General features: G+C 47.8%; 1 protein-coding gene across 1 annotated transcript; it reads right to left on the bottom strand.

Annotated features, from left to right (window-relative positions):
• Positions 1-1,529: 1,529 nt before the first annotated feature.
• LOC109487241 (death domain-containing protein 1-like) lies at positions 1,530-21,314 on the bottom strand. Its single transcript, XM_019791225.1, has 16 exons — positions 19,807-21,314; positions 19,210-19,363; positions 9,097-9,820; positions 8,150-8,474; positions 7,543-7,731; positions 6,804-7,015; positions 6,408-6,515; positions 6,080-6,187; positions 5,595-5,702; positions 5,335-5,544; positions 4,690-4,924; positions 3,979-4,119; positions 3,279-3,476; positions 2,827-2,884; positions 2,220-2,344; positions 1,530-1,720 (listed from the first exon to the last, which is right to left on the bottom strand). Exons 1-16 carry the CDS (start codon positions 19,945-19,947, stop codon positions 1,547-1,549), a joined length of 3,210 nt encoding a protein of 1,069 aa, XP_019646784.1. The 5' UTR covers positions 19,948-21,314; the 3' UTR covers positions 1,530-1,546.
• Between the last annotated feature and the right edge of the window lie 2,855 nt (positions 21,315-24,169).

The raw sequence follows: 24,169 nt of genomic DNA, 5'->3' as shown, positions 1-24,169 counted from the left end.
TTTCATTACAGTTGGACAAACCCTGGGAGCAGCTGAGATTCCAGCACGTCGGAGGCGACTTGACCGGCTCACTACAGGCGAAGCCTTCCTCAGCCGTATCCGGTATCAAGGTATATCACTGTGCACTTGTTTTCGAAATGATACCTTTCTAGTTTAGTGTGGATACCACTGCCCGGGAGGCGGATGCATGCATGTTCTTTTCTATAGAACTCATCTATTTTATAAACTGGCTATAGTATACTGACTTCAAAGTACAAATATTGAATGAATGATCTAAGGAAAGACGAATTTATGAATGACTGGTTTATTGCGAGCAAGACATTGACATAGCATGCACAGCAAGATTCGTGGTCTCAATCAAGTTTGTGCTGAAAAATCATTACAAACTTCGTCTGTGTGTTACAAAAAGCAAAAACTTGTGCCTGCACAAAAATCTGCCATAAGAATACAACCGACAAAATCGACAATAAACCATTTAGATGTACATTATCATCAGAACAAGTATTCATTACAAGTTTCTTTATTTTTCGTAATTCTTATCTCATTCTTATGTCATCCTTATGTCAATGTATGCAGCTAAGATAATGTATTACATATCTTTTCGTTAATGCCATTGAACAGTGTTCTATTCACCAGTAAGGTAAGAACAATCATCTGGTATATGTTCTATTTTGTACATTTGTGAACAGTTATATATTTTTTGACATTTCAACGTCGTTCTGTACATTTGTCATATTTAACATTTCGCCATGCACAGTTCGGTACTGCATACATATGAACTATCCAGAACCGTTCAAGAGCATCGTTCTGGTAGGGCACGGTTCTGGATATGCATGTACTATCCAGAACCGTGCCAAGAATACGCAACGCATGTATTATCCAGAACCGCATCTGGGCATGGTTCTGGATAAAGCATGGTTCGATTTTCAACACTTCTTCCGATGGTCGGATTATCTCTCCCTGGCTGGACTATCCAGAACCATTTCAAGCATTAATTTTTTCTGGTAGGACACGGTTCTGGATACGTATGTACTATCCAGAACTGTGTCGGAGCATGGTTCTGGATAAAGCCTGGTTCTGGATGAAGCATTTTTAACATGACCGCCCTTGCGCCTTGCCATTTTTCTTGCGATCGTCAGGGTATCTCTCCCTGGACTATCCAGAACCGTTCCAGAGATTCAGGGTTCTGGATACACATGTACTATCCAGAACAGCATCTGAGCTTGGTTCTGGATAAAGCATTTTAAGACGACAGGCCCTTAGGGCCTTGTCGTTCTTCTTCGAATGGTCGGAGTATCTCCCCTGTACTGCCCAGAACCGTTCCAGTGATTGTTCTGTCAAGGCATGGTTCTGGATACTGTACTATCCAGAATCATGCTTGAGCATGATTCTGGATAAAGCATGGTTCTGGATGAAGCACGGTTCTGGATAAAGCACGGTTCTGGATAAAGCACAGTTCTGGATAAAGCATGATTCTCGATAAAGCATGGTTCTGGATAATGCATGGTTCTCGATAAAGCATGTTCTTATTTTAACACGACAGGCCCTAGGCCTTGCCGTTCTTCTTGCGATGGTCGGAGTATCTCTCCCGCAGCTCCTCGGCCAGGTCCCTGCGGCCGACCCGCGACAGCGCGCGGCACAGCTTCCCGATCTTGTCGGCCGCCGCGGGAAGGCTCTTCCGCCACGAGTACAGCATGTCGAACGCCTGCTGCTGAAGGTCCTGGAATGGATGGATGAATAAAATAATGAATGAATGAACTTTATTGTACATACATACACACTGGGTTAGGTACAGGTCACAAGAAGTGGACATTGCACATTCATCATACATTTGTACATTCCAAGATAGAACTAGTACTTTTGTCATTTAAGCTGGGTGTGTTGATGTATAGAAACATTTTAGAGGGTAGCACATTCAAGTCAGATGTTGAGGGTAGAATATAGTCTCCTGTTCGGACTTTTTAGCGGGCAGCGTTTGTTAACGAGTGACTAGAGCACGCCCGGCGGGCAGATACAGCTCCCTCGCCTCCCTCCTCCTTCAATCCAAAACCAACGCTCTACATGGCTGCCAGCTAGAAATTCTGTGCAGAAAGCGAGATATCTATTTATATTTTTTGGTTCAGCAGTAAAAGACAGGGCTGCCGGTCAAACTAGCGGCTAGACAAAAGCTAGATAGAGGCTAGATAAAGGCTATTTAAGATCCATCTGCAGCCACGAACCTCCGGGTTGTTCCTCTTGATGTGCTGCAGACGGGACCGCTTGACGCGCAGGTGGTGTCCCAACAGGTCCCAGTCCTCGTCTATCTCCGAGGCTAGCCACTGCAGCCAGTCGTTCACTAACGGACCTGGGAGAAGGGACGCGGAATGTTACTGAACAATCAGTTTCTGTGGTACTCTTTACCTACATCTGTCTCAGTATAGCCTGTATAACCACCCAGCTTTGCAGGCGTGTGGCACCTTTTATACCTAACCACTGCAGCTAGTCGTTCACTAACGGGCCTGGGAGAGAAGGAACGCGGAATGTTACTGTACAGTTTGTATTGTACAGTTTTCTGTGATACTCTTTACCTTTATCTGTTTCTGAAGTCTGAATATAGCACGAATAACTGCCCAGCTTCGCAGGCACGCGGCGCAGCGGCAGCTGGGTACATTACACTGAACAACCTGTCACACTTAACCTTTGCACATCAAGCTGTTCATAAATGATTGTAGTTTACTTATAGAAGTACCTGTGACCTTTTTACATGATTAAATCCTATATTAGACATTATTAGAATATCATTGCATATCTTCAATGTATGATTTTGGAAAAGGCATAGACGCCCACCTTGTGACTCGATGAGTTTCCGGTAAGCACTTGGGGGCCTTGGGGGGTCCCGCTCTCTCTGTAGGGAGAAGATAGCAATGGATTAAATCTTTAAGCATTGTTGGGATGTTATTGGCCTCCTAACGACCTTCTATGGTATTGTACTTGAACGTCCAGTTTCCATATCTCAGGGTCTGATCATGCCATGGTCACGATTGTTCCGTGGGAGGTGGTTTTGGACTGGGTAGTTTTCTTATACTTTCTAGTGGTGGCTTTCCTTAGAACTGTAGGCTTATTTTCTATCTTGAACTTTGAAACTTGGAAACAGCATAACTCAAGAAGAGATAAACATGTGGTAGTAATTTTCATGGTATCACATTGGCCCCGAAGCCGAGGAGCTGGCCTGGACTCTTTATTATAAGTGCAGGGTTTGTTTTCATTATAGTTTTGCTTGAAGCTGAGACAAAGCGTACCTTGGGCAGGGTAACAGGCAGCTTACAGATGCTGTCCAGCCCCTCCTCCACCGCGTCCCCCAGGAAGGCGTTCTTGATGACATCGGGCGGGCCCCGGTCGGGGTCCTCGGCGCCGGGCTTCCCAACGCGCCGCCGGGTGCCGTAGAACCGCACCATGCCGCGGTAACACGGGGAGCTGTAGTTACCGAACTCGTTCACCTGCACATGTGGGTTAGCCGAGAAACTCGCTGTTACGAAGAGACCAAAACTACATTATACTAACTATAGTCTGCCTTCTCTAGCCTGTAGCACAGTCGTTTCAGCTTCCCAAGATCATCTTGGCAGGGTAGATGACCTTCGGAGCAGACTGAAGCTATCATAAATTTCCATGAGGGGCATTGTGCTTGCAATCAGATATTTGCACAACCATGTCCGAAGGCTAACTAAGTGCACATACAGTGTGAAAGAATTCGAAAGTAGATGTAAAGTAAAGCAATAGAGAACATACATGTACTGTTATACTGCCTGATCAACTATAAGGTTACATCGATGGAATATCCAAGCAGGTCCAAGGCAGTATTCTATTCTCCAAACAGTGGCTACACGTCTTGGCGAAATCGAATTGGACACTGTCTCACCACCGTATCAACTATCAGGGTAGGGTAACAGGCAGCTATCAGCTTAAAGATTATATCGATGAAGGTTATGGTAAACATTTCACCTCCTTGATGTAGAAGTGCGCCTGTGTCCGCCTCTGGCTGTAGAAGGTGAGTCTGACGGAGTCCCTGCTGTCCCCGTCCGTGTCTCTGCTCACGTTTCCCGAGAACTTCAGCACAAGCTCGTCTCCGTCCTTCAGCAGGACCTGCCGGGAGGTAACGTGTGGTCCTTGGTAAATCGCAGTGTGGTATTAACGCTTAAGTACAATCTAGTGGGCGTTGTTACAATAAATGTCAGTATCAAATATACTATCTACAGTGAGAGGCGAGTGTCAGTGTGACCAGCAGCTAGGGTATATATGCCTAGACATTCCCAAAGTTTCCTTGGGAAGAAGGCACTGTAGTGGCTATGCTGTATCCAGAACTATGCTCACGCACGGTTCTGGATAGTCCACACGTATCCACAACCATGGCTGGTGCAAATCTACGTTCTTGGATACGCAGACACTATACAGAACCGTGCCTTGCATGGGCCTAACCCTAACCCATTTAGGCGTAGAACTAGCTAGGTAAACATAGTTCTGGATACACAGAGACTATCCAGAACCGTGCTTGATTCTAACCCTAACTTAGGCATAGAACGAAATAGACACCGGTACCGTTCTGGATACGATAGACAGTGCGCGTGACTGTGAGTAAACTGTTTACCTCCTTGCTGGGCTCGGCCATAGCAAAAGCTGTAGGACTATATATATGTGACTGTGAACAGACTTTACCTCCTTGCTGGGCTCTGCCTCCTCGTACCCTGCTGCGTCCAGCTGCAGTTCGGCCTCGCGCACGTCCCGTGCCGGCACGCAGCGCACCACGGCCCGCTCGGGGTCGCCTGTCTTGGTGCGCAGGATGAGCCGCGCGTCCGTCAGCCCCAGCGACGTCTCCAGCAGCCGCGGGAACGCCTCCGTCGCGCCCTGGAACTGCTCGGCCGCAGGGTCGGCGGTACGCAGGACGATGAACCTGGGAGGTAGGGGCGAATGGTATTAGCTGAATTGGCCAACCTGTATGGGCCTAACACACCAGCTTTGCAATTTCACGTAACGCGGTAGCAGCTCGGTTTGTTACACCAAAGAACTTGTAAACCTCTCATTCGAATTCTAACTGCTACATTGCCATTTTATGAAGGGTTCCCTAACGTATACCAGGGTCAGTGAAAACGGCACATGCACTTCCTCACTATGTGGGCAGGTGTTTTACTACAGATAATATTCTCAATGCCTGTGTCAATGGAAAAATTGCCCTGTTAAAAAGTGGACGGCCAAAAAGTGACCAAATGGTCCTTATATCGTGGTAGTCACTTGTACAGTACAGGTACGTGCACAAGAATCCTAACCAAACGTCGTCTACAAAGACAAATAGCTCGTACGTACTTTCCCAGCAGTTCGGCTGTCTCGAACGTGACGAGGCCCTTCTTGTTCTGCCGGAACCTGACGCCCATGACCTCGGCCCAGGCCTCCTCGCCCTCGGGCTGCCCCAGCAGGTGCAGGAAGTCGTCCCCGTTGTCGCCCTCTTCCATCAGGCTGGTCCGGCCGGCTGGCGCGCTACCGGGACGCGGGGACGTGCCGCCTAGCTTACGGGACCTGGTGGGGAGACGGAGAAACAAGCGTTACGTTAGACTGGATTTGCTAACCCCAACAGGTGCAGGAAGTCGTCCCCGTTGTCGCCCTCCTCCATCAGGCTGGTCCTGCCGGCGGGCGCGCTACCGGGCCACGGGGAGACGCCGCCTAGCTTACCGGACCTTCATAATGAGGAGGTGGGGAGAAAGAACAGCGTTATTTCTAGCCAGGTTATCGTAGGCTCCAAGGTTTCTCTTCGGTACCGGGAGTACCGCCCGCCTGCCCAGGCCCTTTAGTACACGCCCCCGGGACTTGCCGCCAAGCTTACGGGACCTGGTGGGAAGGCGTGAAGAAAAAACAGCGTTACTGCTGCTAGACTGGATTTGCTAACCCCAACAGGTGCAGGAAGTCGTCCCCGTTGTCGCCCTCCTCCATCAGGCTGGTCCTGCCGGCTGGCGCACTGCCGGGCCGCGGGACGAGCCGCCAAGCTTACGGGACCTGGTGCGGAGGCAGGGAGAGAAAAACAGCGTTAGTTTTAAGCTAGACTGGATTTGCTAACCCCAGCAGGTGCAGGAAGTCGTCCCCGTTGTCTCCCTCCTCCATCAGACTGGTCCTGCCGGCTGGGGCACTGCCTGGCCGCGGGGACGTCCCGCCAAGCTTACGGGACCTGGTGGCGGGAAAAAGGAGCGTTAGTTTTAAGCTAGACTGGATTTGCTAACTCCAGCAGGTGCAGGAAGTCGTCCCCGTTGTCTCCCTCCTCCATCAGACTGGTCCTGCCGGCTGGCGCGCTTCCGGGACGCGGGGACGTACCGCCAAGCTTACGGGACCTGGTGAGGAGGCGTGAAGAAAAAACAGCGTTAGTTTTAAGCTAGACTGGATTTGCTAACGCCAGCAGGTGCAGTAAGTCGTCCCCGTTGTCTCCCTCCTCCATAAGGCTGGTCCTGCCGGCGGGCGCACTGCCCGGCCGCGGGGAGACGCCGCCAAGCTTACGGGACCTGGTGGGTGGGAAAGCAGTGTTACTTGCAGCCTGACACTAGACTATCGTTGGTTTCTCGGTATCTCTACGGTGCTGGAAGCACTGTCCGCCTGCCCATGCCTATTATACATCGGTTAAATTGGGCAATATTTAGAACCGCCCAGCTTACGGGTACGGGCACGGTGATGTCCACGGGCTTGTGCAACCTGAGGCCGGGGCTACCCTGTACCCCAGCCCGGTACCCAGCTACCCTGTTCCCCAGCCCTGTACACCAGCCCTGTACCTACCCTAGCTATCCCGTACCTACCCGCCGAGTCCAGCGGTGCCCGGCCTGGTGGGGTCCCGTGCCCAGTTGCCCGCCGGGTTGAGCGGACAGGGCACGGTGATGTCTACGGGCTTGTGTAGCCTGAGGCCGGGGCTGAGCGCCAGAGACACGATCGGGCTGGTGGAGATGAGCGAGTCGCAGTCCGGACAGCGGGACTTCAGCGCAGACAGGCTGATAGAGTCTACAGGTTGCACCTGTGAAGGGTGGCAAGGTGCTGTTTTGGTTAGGCCGTAAGGGTTTTTGACTCAGAGTCTAATGTGTTACGCCAAAAGGTGGTCTTATGGTTAGGGTTGTTGAGTTAGAATCTGGAGGTTCTGGATTGTAAAGATCCGGGGCTCTGGGTTCAAACCTTACAGTCTGGTCTTAAGCAGGCTGTACGTACTGTACAAAACTGATATATTAACAATTACCAGGCCTAAAGGTGGTTGACCGGTTGTGCGAAACAAAGGGTTGTCAGTTTCGTTGTTGGGTTTGCAGCATGTGCAAGATTCTAAACGCCGAAGAAGAGGAATATTCTTGACAGTTAGAGCTCTGAAGTCCATATATTATAAAACTAATCGGCATGTGGTGTCGGTGGACATCATTTTGGCAAAGTTTCCCTTCCAATGCAACGGACTTCAGCACCAAGGACATCCCCAGTGTTCATGTACATACTTCGTGGAGGGTTGCTTGGCCACGTTCGCCCCCTAGCGAGTTATGTAGGAACTACTGCTCTCCTCACCTGCACGTCTAAGGCTCCCGCCGTCTTGATCGCTCCTGGCGGGAAGTTGAGCTCGATCCTCTGGTCCACGGACGACCTGAAGACGTTTGGCTTCGTCTTGCTCTTCTGTAGGGTGAAGGTTTCCACCTTAAGACGCGACACGACGACGTAACAGGCCAGGCGGGAAACCTCGAACTCCACGAAGTGTCCCTGTGGTGGAAGAGTAAAGACCGTTTTCATTATTAATGTGATAAAAGTTAGTGCAATAATTTTGTTTGATATTTATAGTCACAAGGAAGAATCTGGGAAAGTTAGAGCATGACAACCTTAAGAAATTTAGGAGAAATTTAGACCATGACAAACTTAAGAAAATTTGAAATGCAAGTTAAATAAGATTCATGCTGACCAACGTAAATATAATCTTTGGTTTACAAAGCATACATACAGGAGATGGTGGAAAGATAAAAATCGTGAATCACACAGGAGTTAGTTTAAAGGCAGCAGAGTCTAGAGCCCTGGGCCATGCAACATAGGGGGACCTCAAGGGAGCAAGGGACCATCTTCGGGCTTAGGGCAGGCAGAAAAGCAGGTGGTTAGTTAAACGTAAATACATCTTTTCTATGCTCACCTTTCTGTCTTTGTACACCACATCTGCTGCCTTCAGCGGCACCGTTTTCCAAGTCTCGCCGTCGGCGGTGGCCTTGACCGCCAGTTCTCGCGAGACGTGGCGAGACCATGTGTAGGGCAGCGAGACCACGGCGGGAACGGGCAGCTTCCATCCCGCGGGGGCCAGCTGCACCACGTGACTCACCAGCTCCTCGTTCTGCGCAAGCGCGGACGACGCCAGCTGATTGGCTATTTGGCACGTGACCGGGAAGTTGGTGACGGCCCCGATGTCCACCTTGATGAGGCAGGCGAGTTCTGATTGGCCGTCATCGTTCAGGGCATCGAGCCTACAGAAACGGGCAAAAAGGTTGTTCTTAGCAAGGAGGTTTAAATCTTTGATCTTAGGTAATGGCTTAAGATTCGAAGTTCACCTTTTCACTTTAAGCCGCTTTCCCACACGTTGGCAATCGCATGTATCAGAGCAGTCGATTCATGTCAGGTGCTTTTGTTAAGAGTGACGGTAGTAGGCGGCAGTTTCTAAGACACGCGGCACGGAATTGTCACAGAAACCCCTCCATCGCGTTGCACGATGTATATGTGACCGGGGGAGCGAGTTAACCTTTGTAAAAGTTGCAATTATAGGATTCGTCTGCAAGCCGGAAGCCCTGAAGGGGCATGACTGCATCGACAATGTGCAAATATCCTACTTCTATAGCGGAAGGGAACCTATTCAAACCCACCGCTCTGTGAATAAGCTTGCATACGTGTAAAGTTAGGAAGGAAAAGGTTATTGTAGGACACTGGTGGAAGAAGTGGTGGTCAAACTTACGTTGAACGAATGGAGGATTTGGGCACAAGGAGCCCAGTACAAGAAAAAGAAACATAACGCAAAGGCTACGCAAGATTAACAAAGCAAATCTTGTATACAGAACACTGGGGACAAACTAGAATTCAAAGAAGTGAACTTACGGAAAGGTGCTCCAGATTCCAGGATTGGCCGGCGTCTTTTGATCTACATGTTCTTTGTCTTCTGGGGAAGTGTTAAGGTTAATTTCCACCCGATCGCTGTTGGTCTTTTTCTTTTCTTTCTTAGAAGATTCTTTTGTCTTTGTGGTTGCCGCCGGTCTGTCTTCACTCTTTGGTCTGCTTTGCTTTTCTACTATTTGTTCTATGTCGTTTTCAGCCTCCGTAGATTTGTTATCAGTTTTTTCTGCACTATCATTGTCTTTCGTGTCATCGTCTGTCTTTTCCATTTCTTTCACATCGTTTTCTTTCTTTTCTGTTTCCTCTGCGCTTTCTTCGTTGGTTGGAACCTCTTTCGTTTTATCTTCTTCCGATTCTTTTTCATCTTCGGCTACCTTTTCTTCTGTGTCCGGCGGTTCGTCTACAACAACGTTTTCCGATTGATTGCCAGCGACTTCGTTTGAGTCTGAAATCGTAGCTTCAGGAGCAGCTTTTTCTTCGCTTGTTTCCTCCGCAGCGGCGTCCTTCTCTTCAGTTGTCTCAACAGGTTGATCCTCGATGCACTCTAGTTGGTTCAGCTCTCGCGCGTCTTCCAAGATGGCGGCCTCCGCCTCCCGAGCCACCTCGGCGACCGTGCCTTCGGCCTTTTCCGCCACCGTCATCGCCTCGTCGACGCTCTTACGGAGATTGCCGACGGAGGCCTCCTTAGGATCGTCCTGTCCGTGGTGCTCTGAAACAAATCAATGGAAATTCATAAGAAAACTACCACTTTTGTTAAAATATATTGCTTGCAGTGTTGAAAATTATAGCCTTTTCTCTGGACTTATTTCTGTCACTTCATTGAACATCAGAAAAATAACACATTTAAAATTAGAGTTCCACGATCTCATACCTTCGCCAGATGATGTTAATCTGTATGACTGACAAATTAATTATAAGTGATCCTCCCTGACTATGCAAATATGCCTCATTTGCATGAATTATATCAGTTGATCATATCGTGTTTACAGACAGACAGACACACAGACACAGACACACACACACACACACACACACACGAACGCCTCTGAAAACATAACCTTCTTGGCGAAGATAATTACAGAACAGATTATGTAGACTCTTATGGCACCAAGTGTTGAATAATGTCAGGCAGTTGGGGAAAACTGTCAGTGCAGGTTCTAACGAAGTGGGTGGTCTTAAAAAACGTCTACTTGAGTCAGTACTTTATTGTGAACTTGTCTCTCTTCTGGCTCGATGTCAAGTGTCGCCAGTTCTGCACACCGCACCGATGCATCTTCACAAAGTACCTGCCACAGTTCTTTTTTTTTTTGCTACATTGTCAGACTCCGTTTTAGTTTTGCTCCTTTCTGTGTTTGCTACATTGATAAATGTATATGGGGGCGAGGTCGTTCATGTTGTGGCAGTTCTGTGTTTTGCTACATTGACAAATGGACTGTTCATGTTGTGGCAATTCTGTGTTTCTGCTACACTGACAGCCCGTTCTTGTTGTGGCAGTTCTGTTTCCACTACAGTGACAAATGGGTCGGTCACGTTGTGGCAGTTCTCTGTTTTTGCTACATTGTCAGACGCTCCTTCCTGTTGTCGCGGTGCGCAGGTTTTGTCCGGTTCGCGCGAGGTTTGCGTGCCAAATGGCGGCGTCTTTACAGAGGGCCCTGACCCGACTTTCAGGATCACAGGCGCTGAAAGCAGAAGCCCTTCGCGCCAGCGGGCCCGCTGTATTCACACTCAGTGTTAGGCAGCGGCCGAGCCGCCAGTGAATGGCCTGCGCAAACATCAGAAGCCTTGAAGCGGCATTAATGACTGTGAGCGGATTACCGTCTGCCGCGCTGTGCAGGTATTTTCATCTCGTAGCTTTACGGAGCCGATCTCCTATCGCCACAGATATCCCAAACAAGCGCCTGGCCTTTAACCGCCGGTTACTGTTTGAAGAAAGGCTTTTCTGAGCTGTTTACGCTCGGATTTTGATCGGCTGAAATGGGCCCTGAAAGTCCCTGATGACGCGGCGCGCAAACATGGCCGGCCGGCGGGCGCCGTTGCCATGGTGTCACACGATATTTGTGTAGCCAATCGTGGGACGTGTCGGAGTTGACAAAGGCTGGCGGAGGTGATCTATGTCCTCGCGGACAGCTGACACGTACGTCACGTACAGGCCACCATTATCATATCCTGTCAGAGAGATGACAAATGTACAGGCTGTGCCGTATGCAGAAACATGACAAACATGCCTATACAGGTCTATGCCCGAATGGGTTATATTATATATATGTTATATTATTGCTACAAGTAGATATAGTCTCACATACCATTGTATTTTCTTTGTTATGTTGTTATGCAACTAGCCCTCGGGCAAGTACTATTAGCAATAAACTTTCTAATTACTTATATCCAGAACCGTGCCTATCTATGTCTATGCCTAAATGGGTTAAGGCAAGGATCAGGCACGGTTCTGGACAGTCTCCGTGTATCCAAGGACGTAGATCTGCCCCTGGTACGGTTCTGGATACGCGTGGATAATCCAGAACCGCGTCTGAGCATGGCTCTGGATAAAGCACTGTCTTGTTGCCACGAAAAAGATCTGCTTGGAGATTAATTCCCTGTCAGGGAAATGAGGAATGTATAAACTGTGTATGATGTACGACATGACAAACTGGGCAGGCTATAGACGTGCCGATCAGCTATAAATAAAAGACTTCTATTGTACACCCATGCCTACAATGGCTGCACATGACCTAATAAACCTATGACAAACAAATACAGAAAGGTATAGCCAACAACTAAGTGCAGAATTCTACTATCCATAGCCCCATAGGCAGGCCTGGTTGGGTTTTACATTTTTGCCCATTTCTACCATCCGTACCCCTTGGGAAGGCCTGGTGAAGGCTATAGCTATCTGTGGGCGGCGGAAGGAATTCTCCCAATTCTTGCGTAAAGAGGAAAACACACAGCCTGAGCTCCCACTTCCTTCTTTACTACTCCTACAGACCCTCCTAACCGTACAGCCGTTTGTTTACGGACCGTGCGAATCGCTGGAAACGAGGGAAATGAAATCACTGAACAAACGGTACGAGTGGCCCTCAAGCCGTAGCCTCCGTAGCAGATGTATAGAAGTGGGGGTTTGGTGGTCTTCGGCTGTTTTCTGATTAGCCCAGTTAAGTTAAAAAAAACGTGGGTAATTCAACCAGGCCGGCTATGTTGTCTGTATGCAATCAGAAAATAGCACATAAAAGCTCCCAAAGACACTAAAGACCCCCAAAACGCCCAGTTTTTGGCATGCTATGGAGGACCCTCCAGTCGGCTGTAACCCTCTCACACGTACTCAGAGCCGCCCTTGGCTGGTTTTAAGACGCCTTGCCGCGTCCTTGTGAGACGGAAGCACCTTGTACCGCAGGTGCACCTTTGTTTGTTTGTACCGCATCACAGGTAAACCGCCTTCAGGCGAAATACTAGTACTCAGGTTTTGTACCTTAAGTACAAGTTGGGTAACACTTAGCCGAGAGGATAGAGTTTTACCCAGGCTGAAAGCAAAACTGTACCTACAGTACCTACAAAGATGTCTTGTTTATACATGTAGGGGTCTATGTTAGCCAATGCCTGTCCCAAACAAAAGAAGTCAAGCCCCTCAGTAATGTGCGTTAAAACACTAGATACTTCTATAGAAATGGCAGGTTAGGTTCACAAAGAAATTGTTACTCAAGCAACTGGATAAATTTTAAAAACTGTCAGACGTTTCAGGTGGCATCCACTACTTTTTGTCAGTGACTAACGGTATCTGTAGTTGAACAGGTGTTTGTCCCAAAACTATGACTTGATATGTAAGAGGGACTAGGTTGTTATACCCGCATAGCTAGCAGATTTGTCACTTCTTTCTCACGTTTACAACACTGAGTTGATACCCAATTGGTTCCCCTCTCCCTGAGGAGTGCATTGAGCTTGAGTTTTTCTTGGCTACCGTCCGGCTTAAGTGTTCTATTACCCACATAGCTGGTACATTTGTCACTGCTTTCTCAAGGCCCACGCTTTCACCCCCAAAACGACCTGTCCTCAAAACTGAGCCAAGCACGTTAGGAGAAAGGTACAAATAGTTGAATGTAGAGAAGAAAACTACTGGGCCGCCCAAATCAGTTCTTCCGAAGCCTCAAAACACCCTACGTACCGAAGAATACATGAAAAGCCGTCTACATATTTTTTAGTTCCAGTCGAACATGTACAACTACAGTAAGTTGACACACAATCGACGACTCCTGTCTCTATCCCCTCCCCTCCCCGCCCACCCTAACAACCCATTTAACTCCCGAACATTCCGAACTAGCCGGTCATGACAAGGCGGACAAAAGAGAACCTGGCTAGTTAGTGTATCCGCTGGTAGGACATGAAAGAAGCGGAAACAGGCGAACATGAATGTCTCAGGGTCGGGTGTCGACATCCTACCCGGGCAGGGACAAGTAGAGCAGGACCGGCCTAGCCTCGTACAGGCTTCGGGGGCGGCTAAAAAGAGTAGAACTTAGCCAAACAGACAGGTAAAATGTAAGAATAGTTAGTCCGCTAAAGGAGCAAAGTTTGCCGCCCTCTGTACACCTTTAGCGTACCAACTCTCCCGGCATGTTATCTCTCTGTTTGGCCAATTTCCACTCTTTCCAGCCGCTTCTGAAGCCTGGTAGAGGCTATCCCCGCTGTAGTGACTACCATGTCTCGTGTGACCGTGCCGGACTATTTATAGCGTTAGAAATCACGCCCTGCTTGATCAGATATTGTTGTCTCTGCTGAAAGGTTTTGATGGGTTTTTATGTAAGCAGCCTTGCCGGGAGAATCTAATCAGTGTTGGTTTACAGGTGTGCTTTTGGTGAACAGTCACCTGTGCTAGAGGTGGTCTCAAATGTATGAATAGCGAGTTTCAGCCTTGAACTTCACTACAGTTCTACAGTTTCTACCGGACTCTATTAGGCTGAGGAATAGAAGACATGTATAGAAATTGGTTGATATAAAAGTTTCCCTTTAGCAAAATAGAGATGTACAACGACAGCAATTTCATTTGTAAATTCTAATTGTAGGCTAGCACAGAGAATGTTAAGGAGTGGATGCTACTTGAAACGTCTGACAGTTTCCAAAATCTATCCAGTTGCTTGAATTGAGTATCTCTTTTTTTGTGTATGTCGTTTAGCCTTCACTGACGTAATAATGTAAAGAGCTAAGTAACAGGTGTTTATTCTATTTACATGACTGGGGGGATTTGATGTGTTGTATTTGGAGGCAGTGGCTACAATGTGATATTGGCCAAAAGGCATCCCTTTAAACAAGAAAAGTTTTGGAGATTGGCTTGTAGAGCGTACTTAGGAGTTGAATGTCTGGTTTAATGGACTCTTACGGCACTATTTATCTTACGTTGTTCCGAGTCATTATTCTGTCGTTCGCTGTGTGCGTTTTGTTTCCCCTCTGTGTTCTCTGTGAGAGGCGCCGTTGATACAAGCTATTGTACCGAGAACTGTGCTGTCTAGTTCCATGCCTGAATGGGTTAGGGGCAGGATCAGGGACGGTGCTGGATAATCTCCGGGTATCCAAGAATGTATATTTGATACAGGCACGGTTCTGATACGTACATACGCTTGGACTATCCTGAACATGATTCTGGATAAAGCACGGTTCTGGATACAATACAAACATTTGCCTGAGCGTGTTGCTACTGTGTGTAGTTGTGAATACATGCAGGCACACAAGAAAGAACGTCTTTCACGCAGTGGCTACAAATTAGGACGTGGGAAACAAGGCGAACAGCGAAGGGAGACGAGAGGCATGATTTTTACCAACGGACAAGATTAAACACACCTGAAGAACGTTTGTGGTCACCTGTCATTGGCCCAACAAGCGCTGATCATACCATAATTAGAAAAAGATACAAATAGCTTAATGAGCATTTCTTTCTACTAGTAGGCTAATTTTAAAAACACCCTACTTACCAATTCCAGAAAAGAAAACACCAAAATCCAAAGACATCTCAGTCAAACCTGTACAAGTGACCACCTCTACGTAAACAAGTGACCACTACGTGTCTCTTGAGTGTTCCTGTAGACAGGTTTCAACACTATGTGTTGTTTTCTTAATGCACCGAAGACAAATTCTGTACCTGATACAAATAATAGAATGCAGCAAAGAAAGCCACTGGCTCAAATAATTTCTTTCTAAGCCTGAAAACTAAGAAAATACTAAAATTAATGGACATCAATTGAGTCTCGGTCACTGAATCTGTAACGTGTAGCGACCACATCTGCATACGTAAACAAGTAAGGAACATAAGGACCACCTGATCATTAATATACCTGTAGAGTCATACCTGTACTAGCCATCACCACTGCATGGGGGCCGTCTGGCCAAGGCGTTCACTTTTTACCGAATACTCCCTAGCGCGGTCACTATAGACATATACGTCTGACTGTATGTTGTTTGAAATTTCCTAGACCCACACATCGACGATAGCTAAAACATATGTAACCTGTCAGATTGACAGAAGTAAAAACAGCCCAGTGGCGTGACTGGTGTTTGTAGTTGCCCCAGACAGTCCGATAACGGTCCTAATGGTCCGGTTTACGACTGGAGGACGCAGATGTTATTAATGGGAGAGTTTACATGTTAAACACCTCCTGGGTCCAGGTAAACAACTACTGAAGTACACACATGTGTGGCGAAGGTTGTTTCTGACGAATACTGAAGATTTATAGGTTCAATACCTACTTCATACAGCCTTGTAATTGGGCTATTTGCCCTCTGTCTGAATTGGTAATTTCCACTGTGTGATAAGGAAACAGATTGGTCCTTGACACCAGACTAACTACGCCGACTATAATAGGGATAATAATCTGCCAGGAGTTTGCGTTTGCCCTTTTCTAAGGGAAAATTTTACGACTCACTTGCCTGACCAATTGTTGGTCTTATGTTTCCCATATTCTATTAGTCATAACCCTTAGGCAGGCCTGGTAAAGGCTACAGGTTTTACCTATATGCTACTATCCACAACCCTTAGGAAGGCCTGCTGCAGGCTATTATTTTTGCCAGTATTCTACTATCCATAACCCCTTAGGCCAGCCTGGTGGAGGCTACAATTTTTACCGATATTCTACAACCCATAATCCTCAGGATGCCCGGTAGAGACTACTATTTTATGCTGAATTCTACTCTCCAGCACCCCGTAGGAAGGCCTGGTGGAGGCTATCTGCTACTCACATAATCCTTAGGAAGGCCTGTTGGAGGCTACTATTTTTTGCTGAAGTCTACTCTCTAACACCTTAGGAAGGCCTGGTGGAGGCAATGTGCTACTCACATATACCTTAGGAAGGCCTGTTGGAGGCTATCTGCTACTCACATATTCCTTAGGAAGGCCTGGTGGAGGCTATCTGCTACTCACATAATCCTTAAGAAGGCCTGGTGGAGGCTATCTGCTACTCACATAATCCTTAAGAAGGCCTGGTGTTTGGCTATCTGCTACTCACATAATCCTTAAGAAGGCCTGGTGGAGGCTATCTGCTACTCACATAATCCTTAAGAAAGCCTGGTGTAGGCTAAGGCATCCCTGGTAGTGGCCTATTTCTCAGCCTCTGAAGTTGTAATTGTGAAAGGGGAAAGGATCAGAAGGGATCAAGCTTGGAGACCTGATTAGGATTACTGGTTGGTATTAGGGTCACGGCGTAATCCAGGCTAATCCTCGGGTATGTATGGAGGCACAACACATGCCTCTGTGCTGTGAGAACATGATACTAGTACTGTATATGACCGAGTAATCTCCAAGCAGATTATTTGGTGGCTACAAAATCAGTATCAAATTGGCCAGGCAGTATCCACTTGTCACTCCAAGCGTCAAAAAAGATACCAGTACAAAAGAAATGTCTAAAACACGTCAAAGACAAAAGCCTAAAGCTCTGGTTGGAGAGTAGAGATTGTGTAGATCAGACCAGTACAGTGGCCAAGTCAGCACGGTAGTCGCCTTGCATTCGATAGGTCGTATGTTCAATCCTTACTCAACTCAAGGATACCTGACTTCGGTTGGTGAGGTAAAACGCAGTAGAAGGACACGGATGGGCTCCGCCTTCCAATACAGTGATCTAAAGTGGATCAACAACCCACTGCCCCTACAGCCTCAGAAAGGCTACGGAACTACCTTTAATTTTTCTAGACCCGCCTAACGACATGAGAAGCAGTCGCACCCGGGCGCGGATATCGTAAATACTTCCCGTACTCGGATAACTCCCAGCGCGACTGTATACCTGTCACAAATTTATACCTGTCACACCTGTATACCTGTCACACCTGTACTTGTCACACCGTGTTTGATCTCACCTGTGTCACACACAGGTAAACCTATGTCTTCCACAGGTTTTAATTAAGGAAGCAATTTACCGCGTCCCCATCTGTTGTAGCCAGAACCCTGCTTTATCTCAAAATATGCTCAGGACAAGGTTATGGCTAGTCCATGTATGAACAGAAAATTACTCTACAAGCAGAGGTTGATGGTGGAAGATCGTTTGCTTTTTATATATGACATTTTTTGTCGCTACCACCACCTTGGGTGGGGAAATGGTTACACACTGGCCAATTTCAGGGTTTGGGCCAATTTGATACTGTCTTACCCTACCAAAAGATCTGCTTGGAGATTACAGAAACGTGCATGGGGCAAATCTACGTTCTTGGATACGCGCAGACTATCCAGAACCGTGCCTGGCCCAAACCCAAACCCATTGAGGCATAGAACTAGACAGGCATGGTTCCAGATAGGATGACAGGTTTCGCCTGTCTTCCACAGTTTTTAATTAACCCTTAAGAAGAAAGTTGTTACCGACCTTGTATTCCGTGACTTGTGGCCATATTTCCGTGTTGTAGGAACACCTGGCAGGGGTTGTTAAGTAAACTTTATGGCGAGTCATGCCTCAAGTCGAACCACCAACAAACAGGCGACATGTACGGTACACACAGGAGGGTACTCAGGAAGGGTGCAGAAAACATCCCCGGCATTTTTCTGTTATGGCCAATCTTGCAAGAATGTGCTTTCCCTAAACTATATAAGTACAGTCCAAACTCGCAAAGGCCACTCAGGGGACCTATAAAATCTGGTCTATGTGGACAGGTGGTCTTTATATACATGATTCTCGTATAAAGGACCAGGTGGTCCTATAGCTAGTGTGGAGGTGGTCACGTGTACAAGTTTGTATATTGATAATGTTCGTTCCTATCGGACATGCAACAGTATTTCTTTACGTTATAACGTTAAGCGTAACCTTCTTAGCAAGTGCTACGCCTGCGCTTTTGGGAAGCTTTTTTTCTGACGCATCTCTTCCGGGATTCTTTCTCACCTTCAACACACTTGTACCCATTTCAACCTTGAGCACACCTGTTCTCTTGCCTCGTCTTTAGCACACCTTAAAGCTAAGGTCCCAATTACGCCGGTGCCCGTCGGGGATGTAGCCCCGGCTGGCCCCGGCCGGGTTCAGGAGTCGAGCGGGCATCGTCTGTCGTGGTCACAATTAAAAGTTTCCTTCAGTAGCATTTTGTTAGAAATTTTGTCACCCTCTTTGGTCGGTATCCGGCAGGCACCCGGCAGGTACCCAGCAGATTCTCTGACGATGTCTTGTATTGACCTATACGTAATGCAGAATTCACGTATTTGTTGTGATCATTTGATGTGAGGTCACACATTTTACCCGGGTTTACGAAGTACACACCTTTATTCTGTTCATCTGGTCTGTGACGTAAGAAATGTGTCCCGGTGGAATGCCGGCAACCGGAGGGGTACCTCCCGGTGTTCTCACGATGAGGTCACGGCGTCTTGTTGTTAGCGGGGCCCGGGTAGAATTTAACTCAGAATTAAATTCTTATCGGGGCCCCGACGGGCCAAAAAATATCCCGGTAGCCGCAGGGTGCCCCGCGGGGCCACGTCGGGGTCCCGCCCGAAAGTGGTAAAAAACAGCCCGGGAACTACCCGCCAGAGCCCCTTTTCCCAATTGGGACCTTAGCTTTAGACAGCTTGTCCCCATCCTCACCTTAAGCAGACATGTTCCCCCATCTCACCTTTAGTACACCCGCCTCACTTTTGGCTCACCTATCCCCCCACAGTCTCACCTTTAGCACACCTGTCCCTGCCGCCTGCCAGCTTGAGCCCGTCCCGTGTGCCGGCCAGCACCCCGCGCACATGGCGAATCCCGGCCGCCAGCTCACCGCTCTCTCGGGCGCAGTCCTCCAGCACCGCGGTCAACTCCTGCAGAAGCCCCGCAACCTAACAAACGCACAGAAAAACTAGACAGTTAACATTTGCAAATCAAAATGTATGATGTTTACCTTCACACATAGTCTGCTCTGTTAATTCTCATGGTGGTCATTGACCTTAAGAAGAAACGAGGATGAAGAAACAGAGCGAAAACAGAGTCTGACACTTTAAGGGGGGGGGGGGCTTTTGTAACATTCTTTCACCAAAAATTGAAATGGTTCAGTCCAGAAAATATTGAATTCGTGTGATTGTCACTTACTTCAACCATTCAACATATTTGGCGCTACGACAGCACACACGAGGCACACTCGGTTTATGGTGCCACCACAAACTATCAGAATGTAAACAAACAAGAACTTACGATACAGTCAACAAAATGTAGTGGTGTATTGTCACTAATTGGAAGTTTCTGAAACAAACAAACAAACAAACAAACAAGCAAACGAGCGCACCTTCCCGCGGGCCAGCCCGGCCTTGCCCGCCGCCTGTATCTTCGCGTTCTCCCGCTCCAGTTGCCGCGCCAGGGCCGACACCTGGGCAGCGATCTGCCGCGGCTGGAGGGCCGGCTCCGGCTCGTCTGCCGTCCCCGACATGGCTGTTAACACTCACGGGGCAGCTTTAAACTTCCCAAGTAGTCAGAAGTTTCACAGCCAACAATAAACAGCGAAAACGTTCAGTACGTCTGAAGTGTTCTAAGTCGCCAGCACTACAGTAATGTCTGTAGCAGCTCTGAACTCCCCAAGTCTGCTTTCACAGTCCACAACAAACAGTGATTCCTACAGTAAAGCCTGTAGTCTTCTTTCACAATCGTAATGTTTCAGGTCGTCTTTTAAGGAAACAGCCTGTCGTCTCCTGTCCCCGACATGAGTCTAAACTTTCACGGAGAAACTCTAAACTTCCCCCAGCCCTTTTTCACAGTCCACAAGGAACAGTAACACGTACAGTGCCGTCTGTAGTGTCCCAAGTCGTATTTACAGCGTACAGGAAACAGTGACACGTACAATAATTTTTGTAGTGTTCCTGGTCGTCTTTCAGGAAACAGCGACGTAGTAAGTCGTCGTTCACAGTCTGCAAGAAACGACAAGGCGTGCAGTACGTCTGTAGTGTTACAAGTCGCCAGCACTATAGTATACTCTCTAGCATTCCAATGCGTCTTCCATACACACAGAAACAGCTACACGTACAGTAACGTCTGTAGTGTTCCAAGTCGTCTCTCACGATGTACAAGAAACAGCAAGGCGTACAGTGTGGTGTTCCTCTGTAGACCGAAGTTTCAGGAAACGTGACGAACTATTACCAGTAGGTGGAGTCCCCCTCTCACAGTGGTAGGGTAGCAGGGCTAGTCTCGCTCTATACAGACGACAACATGCCGAAAAACTTTCCTGCGGCGACTTTTACAACTCCCAGAGTTGTAGAGTTGTCTTACGCGTACTGTAGGACGAAAGACAGAAACTGGCTCCACTCTAGAACGCCGACAGTCTTCTCCTTGTTGTAGAAAGTCGGGAGAAGTTGCCGGCCGGTCCCGTGTGTTGCTGGGTTCCCCCGTGGGTCGTGTTGTGTCACTGACTGCCGCAGACGATTGAACCGGACCGCGTCGCCCGTTGCCAAGGCGACGACGACAATCGCCTGACGACGTCACTCACAGTCTCGCCTGAACACTGACAGATCTTATAAGGAAAATGTCCTAAGAAGTTTTAAGGAGATGTGGGAAGAACCGGTGTCTCGGTGCCAGGTGTTGCGCGGACAAAGCGTCGTCAGGTGTGACACGGATTAGGTGTTATTGGGTCGTACTTTCGTGTCAGTCAACAAACATGGCGGAGCGGTGTCAGGTGACAGCCTTTGGTTCCAGTCATGCGGAAAGCGCGCGAACGAAGCTCTCTAGTGTCTCTGGCGAAGGAATTTTAAAACGTTGCGTTTCTTGTTGTTGTTTCCCTACACAACATTTTTGCTGTTTTCTAATTCTATACCCGCGCATTTCTCTACCTTCTCCCCCTTTGTGTGCTCCGTTGCCCGTGTTTTGTTTGCCGTGTTACCGCCAGTGTTTGCCTGCCCCGTGATCAGGCGGTTTGAATGACAATCATTAGGTGGTAGTTGTCGGCGCGCGGAGGTAAATAATAACCCTGATTGCTGAGTCAATATTACACCGTCACTCAGCCTGGTGGCACGGTGGGGTGGGCAGGCACCAAGCAGATGCACGGGGTTAACGTTAGCATATAGTGGCAGGTGGTTCTTGTATCCAGAAACTTTCCTACTTCTGTGTCTGAATGAGTTATGGTTAATCTCCAAGCAGATCTCCACGTCGGGGTTAGACAGTATCACAGGCCTCAAGCAAATTTGTAGGGGGTTAACATATAGTGGCAAGGTGGTTATTGTATCCTGAAACTTTTGTATCTAGTAATCTTCAAGCAGATCCCTTTCGGTGGCAAGACAGTATCCATTAGCCAGAGGAGTTTGGACGGCCACTGGCCAATGCATACTACCTTGCCACCATATGATCTGTTTGAAGATTACTATCTAGTTCTATGCCTGAATGGGTGAAGGTTAGGATCAGGCACGGTTCTGGATAGTCTCTATTGTACCCAGAACCGTTCCTATCTAGTAGTAGTAGTAGTAGTAGTAGCTATGCCTGAATGGGTTAGGGTTAGGATCAGGCACGGTTAAATAGTCTCTATTGTATCCAGAACCGTGTCTGTCTAGTTCTGTGCTTGAACGGGTTATGGTTAGGGTTATTGTCAGGCACGGTTCTTAGAGGATAGTCTCTATTGTATCCAGAACCGTGCCTATCTAGTTCTGTGCTTGAACGGGTTATGGTTAGGGTTATTGTCAGGCATGGTTCTGGATAGTCTCCGCGGATCCAAGAATGCAGATTTGCCTCAGGCACTGGATACAGCAATGGTCTTGTGATCAAGGTTGTTGACTTAGAATTAGAATCTGAATATTCCGGGTTCGAATCACTAGCAGACTGTAGCAGCCTGCACATATTTCCTCACTCCACTCAAATCTTACAATCCGGTCTAATACGCAGCTTGGAGGTTTTAAAAACAGTGTCACAACATGCAATGCCGGTAAATTACAACAAAAAGGTTCTACAAAAGGAAATGTGCATTTTACACGCAACTTGCGTCGTGTCGCGACGTCATATAACGTCATTTTCTATACGCCCAGTTTGCGAGTCCATATATCACAGAACGTGCGTCACACGCTGTTGTTCTTAGTCGCCCCAAAGGTCGGGCGATGTCGCGGGTCGGTTGTGCTATTGTCGGGGGTCGGTTGTGCCATTGTCGGGATGACAGCCGCTCGGCAGTTCATCACACCAGCCGTTATAATGAGGACATTAGTCTCCATAACATATGCTGAATAATAGTTAAATTTTAGCCTCTACCAGGCTTCGGGAGGTGACTGGAAAGAGTAGAAATTGGCCAAATGGAGAGAAGTAACATACCGAGTGCGGCAAACTGTACACCCAGTGGACCAACGTTAGCCCCTCCCCCGGCATGTTATCTATCTCTATTTGGCCAATTTCTACTTTTTCCAGTCGCCTCCCGAAACCTTGTAAAATAGGAGAAATTATGCATGGTGATTTACATCAACAGGGTCTGTGACACTGGCAATAGAACCTCGGATAACAGTTGACAATAGTTATGTGTCATATGTGCCATCAAACTCCGTTTTCGTGTTGATGTTTCCAGTGAAGCATATCTTGTTAAACCCTAGAGCCAACAAATTAAATTGTTGTGGCCTGATTCATGCTGACTTATTTTCCCATGCAGGTGTTCGGAAAGATTACTGGGGAATTATTAATGTTTAATCTGCGATAACGGACCCGATAGTATCCGGGGAACGAGCGGGCGGACTGAAACCTCGGCACGTCGGCTCTTTCCCTGACGACAGTTGGTAAGGCCCTTTTGCGGACAGGATGTAGGACTCGGGAGCTGTAATAGGCCTAATAGGTTTGGTAACCAGTTGTATCCAGAACCGTGCTTTATCCAGAACCATGCTCAGGCACGATTTTGGATAGTTCGCGCGTATCCAGGATCATACTGAGGCCAGGTTCTGGATAGTCCGCACGTATCCAGAACCGTGCTTTATCCAGAACCATGCTCAGACAGGGTTCTAGCCCTCACGAATCCAGAATCGTGCTTTATCCTCAGGCACAATTCTGGATAGTCCAAGTGTATCCAGAATTGTGCTATATCCAGGAGCATACTCAGGCACGGCTCTGGATGGTCCATACGTATCCAGAGTCGTGCTTTATCTACTAGGCCCATGCCCAGGCACGATTCTGGATAGTTCATGCGTATCCAGAACCATGCTTTATTCGGATCATGCTCAGGTACGGTTCTGGAACTCATTACACTGATACACACATGCGAAATCGCTTTGCTTCTGCAGTACACAGTCAGACCGGTAGGTGCGTTCTTGCTCAGCCCCCGGTAACATGGTTAAGGCCATTGACGTGAAGACTTTATACTTTTTAGATTCAATTAAACATTCAGACTATAGGATAGATAAAAATGCATGGTATTCTCTCTCATGCCATCGGTCAATCGATATCTAGCCTAGAAAAGCTTTAAAAATTGTGGATACGTTCCTGAATAACCAATCTATAACTGGCTTACAGTATTTCAATACAGCGCCAGATAAGCTCCTTACATTGAAACATGTCCGCTATAGAACATGTCAATGAACCTTGTTTGCATCCGCCAAGCCACGTCGAGAATTCCAGTTTTCTTTTCCTTTCGCGAGAGAAAGTGGTCCGTTCCACGACTCCAGGCGTCAATACCGCTGACAAGAAAGCTCGTCGCTGCAAAAGTC

Source organism: Branchiostoma belcheri, unplaced genomic scaffold (genome assembly GCF_001625305.1).
Source record: "Branchiostoma belcheri isolate BF01 breed outbred unplaced genomic scaffold, Haploidv18h27 scaffold87, whole genome shotgun sequence".
Lineage (NCBI taxonomy): Eukaryota > Metazoa > Chordata > Leptocardii > Amphioxiformes > Branchiostomatidae > Branchiostoma > Branchiostoma belcheri.
The sequence above is the reverse complement of the archived record's forward strand: the minus strand, read 5'-3'. Positions and strand labels throughout refer to the sequence as shown.

Coding starts and splice junctions, on each gene's coding strand:
- LOC109487241 (XM_019791225.1), bottom strand. CDS start 19,947: ATGTCGGGGACGGCAGACGAGCCGGAGCCGGCCCTCCAGCCGCGGCAG. Junction 7,016..7,542: donor CGGGAGCCTTAGACGTGCAG/GTGAGGAGAGCA, acceptor CACCCTTCACAG/GTGCAACCTGTAGACTCTAT. Junction 6,516..6,803: donor GGCACCGCTGGACTCGGCGG/GTAGGTACGGGA, acceptor CCCACCCACCAG/GTCCCGTAAGCTTGGCGGCG.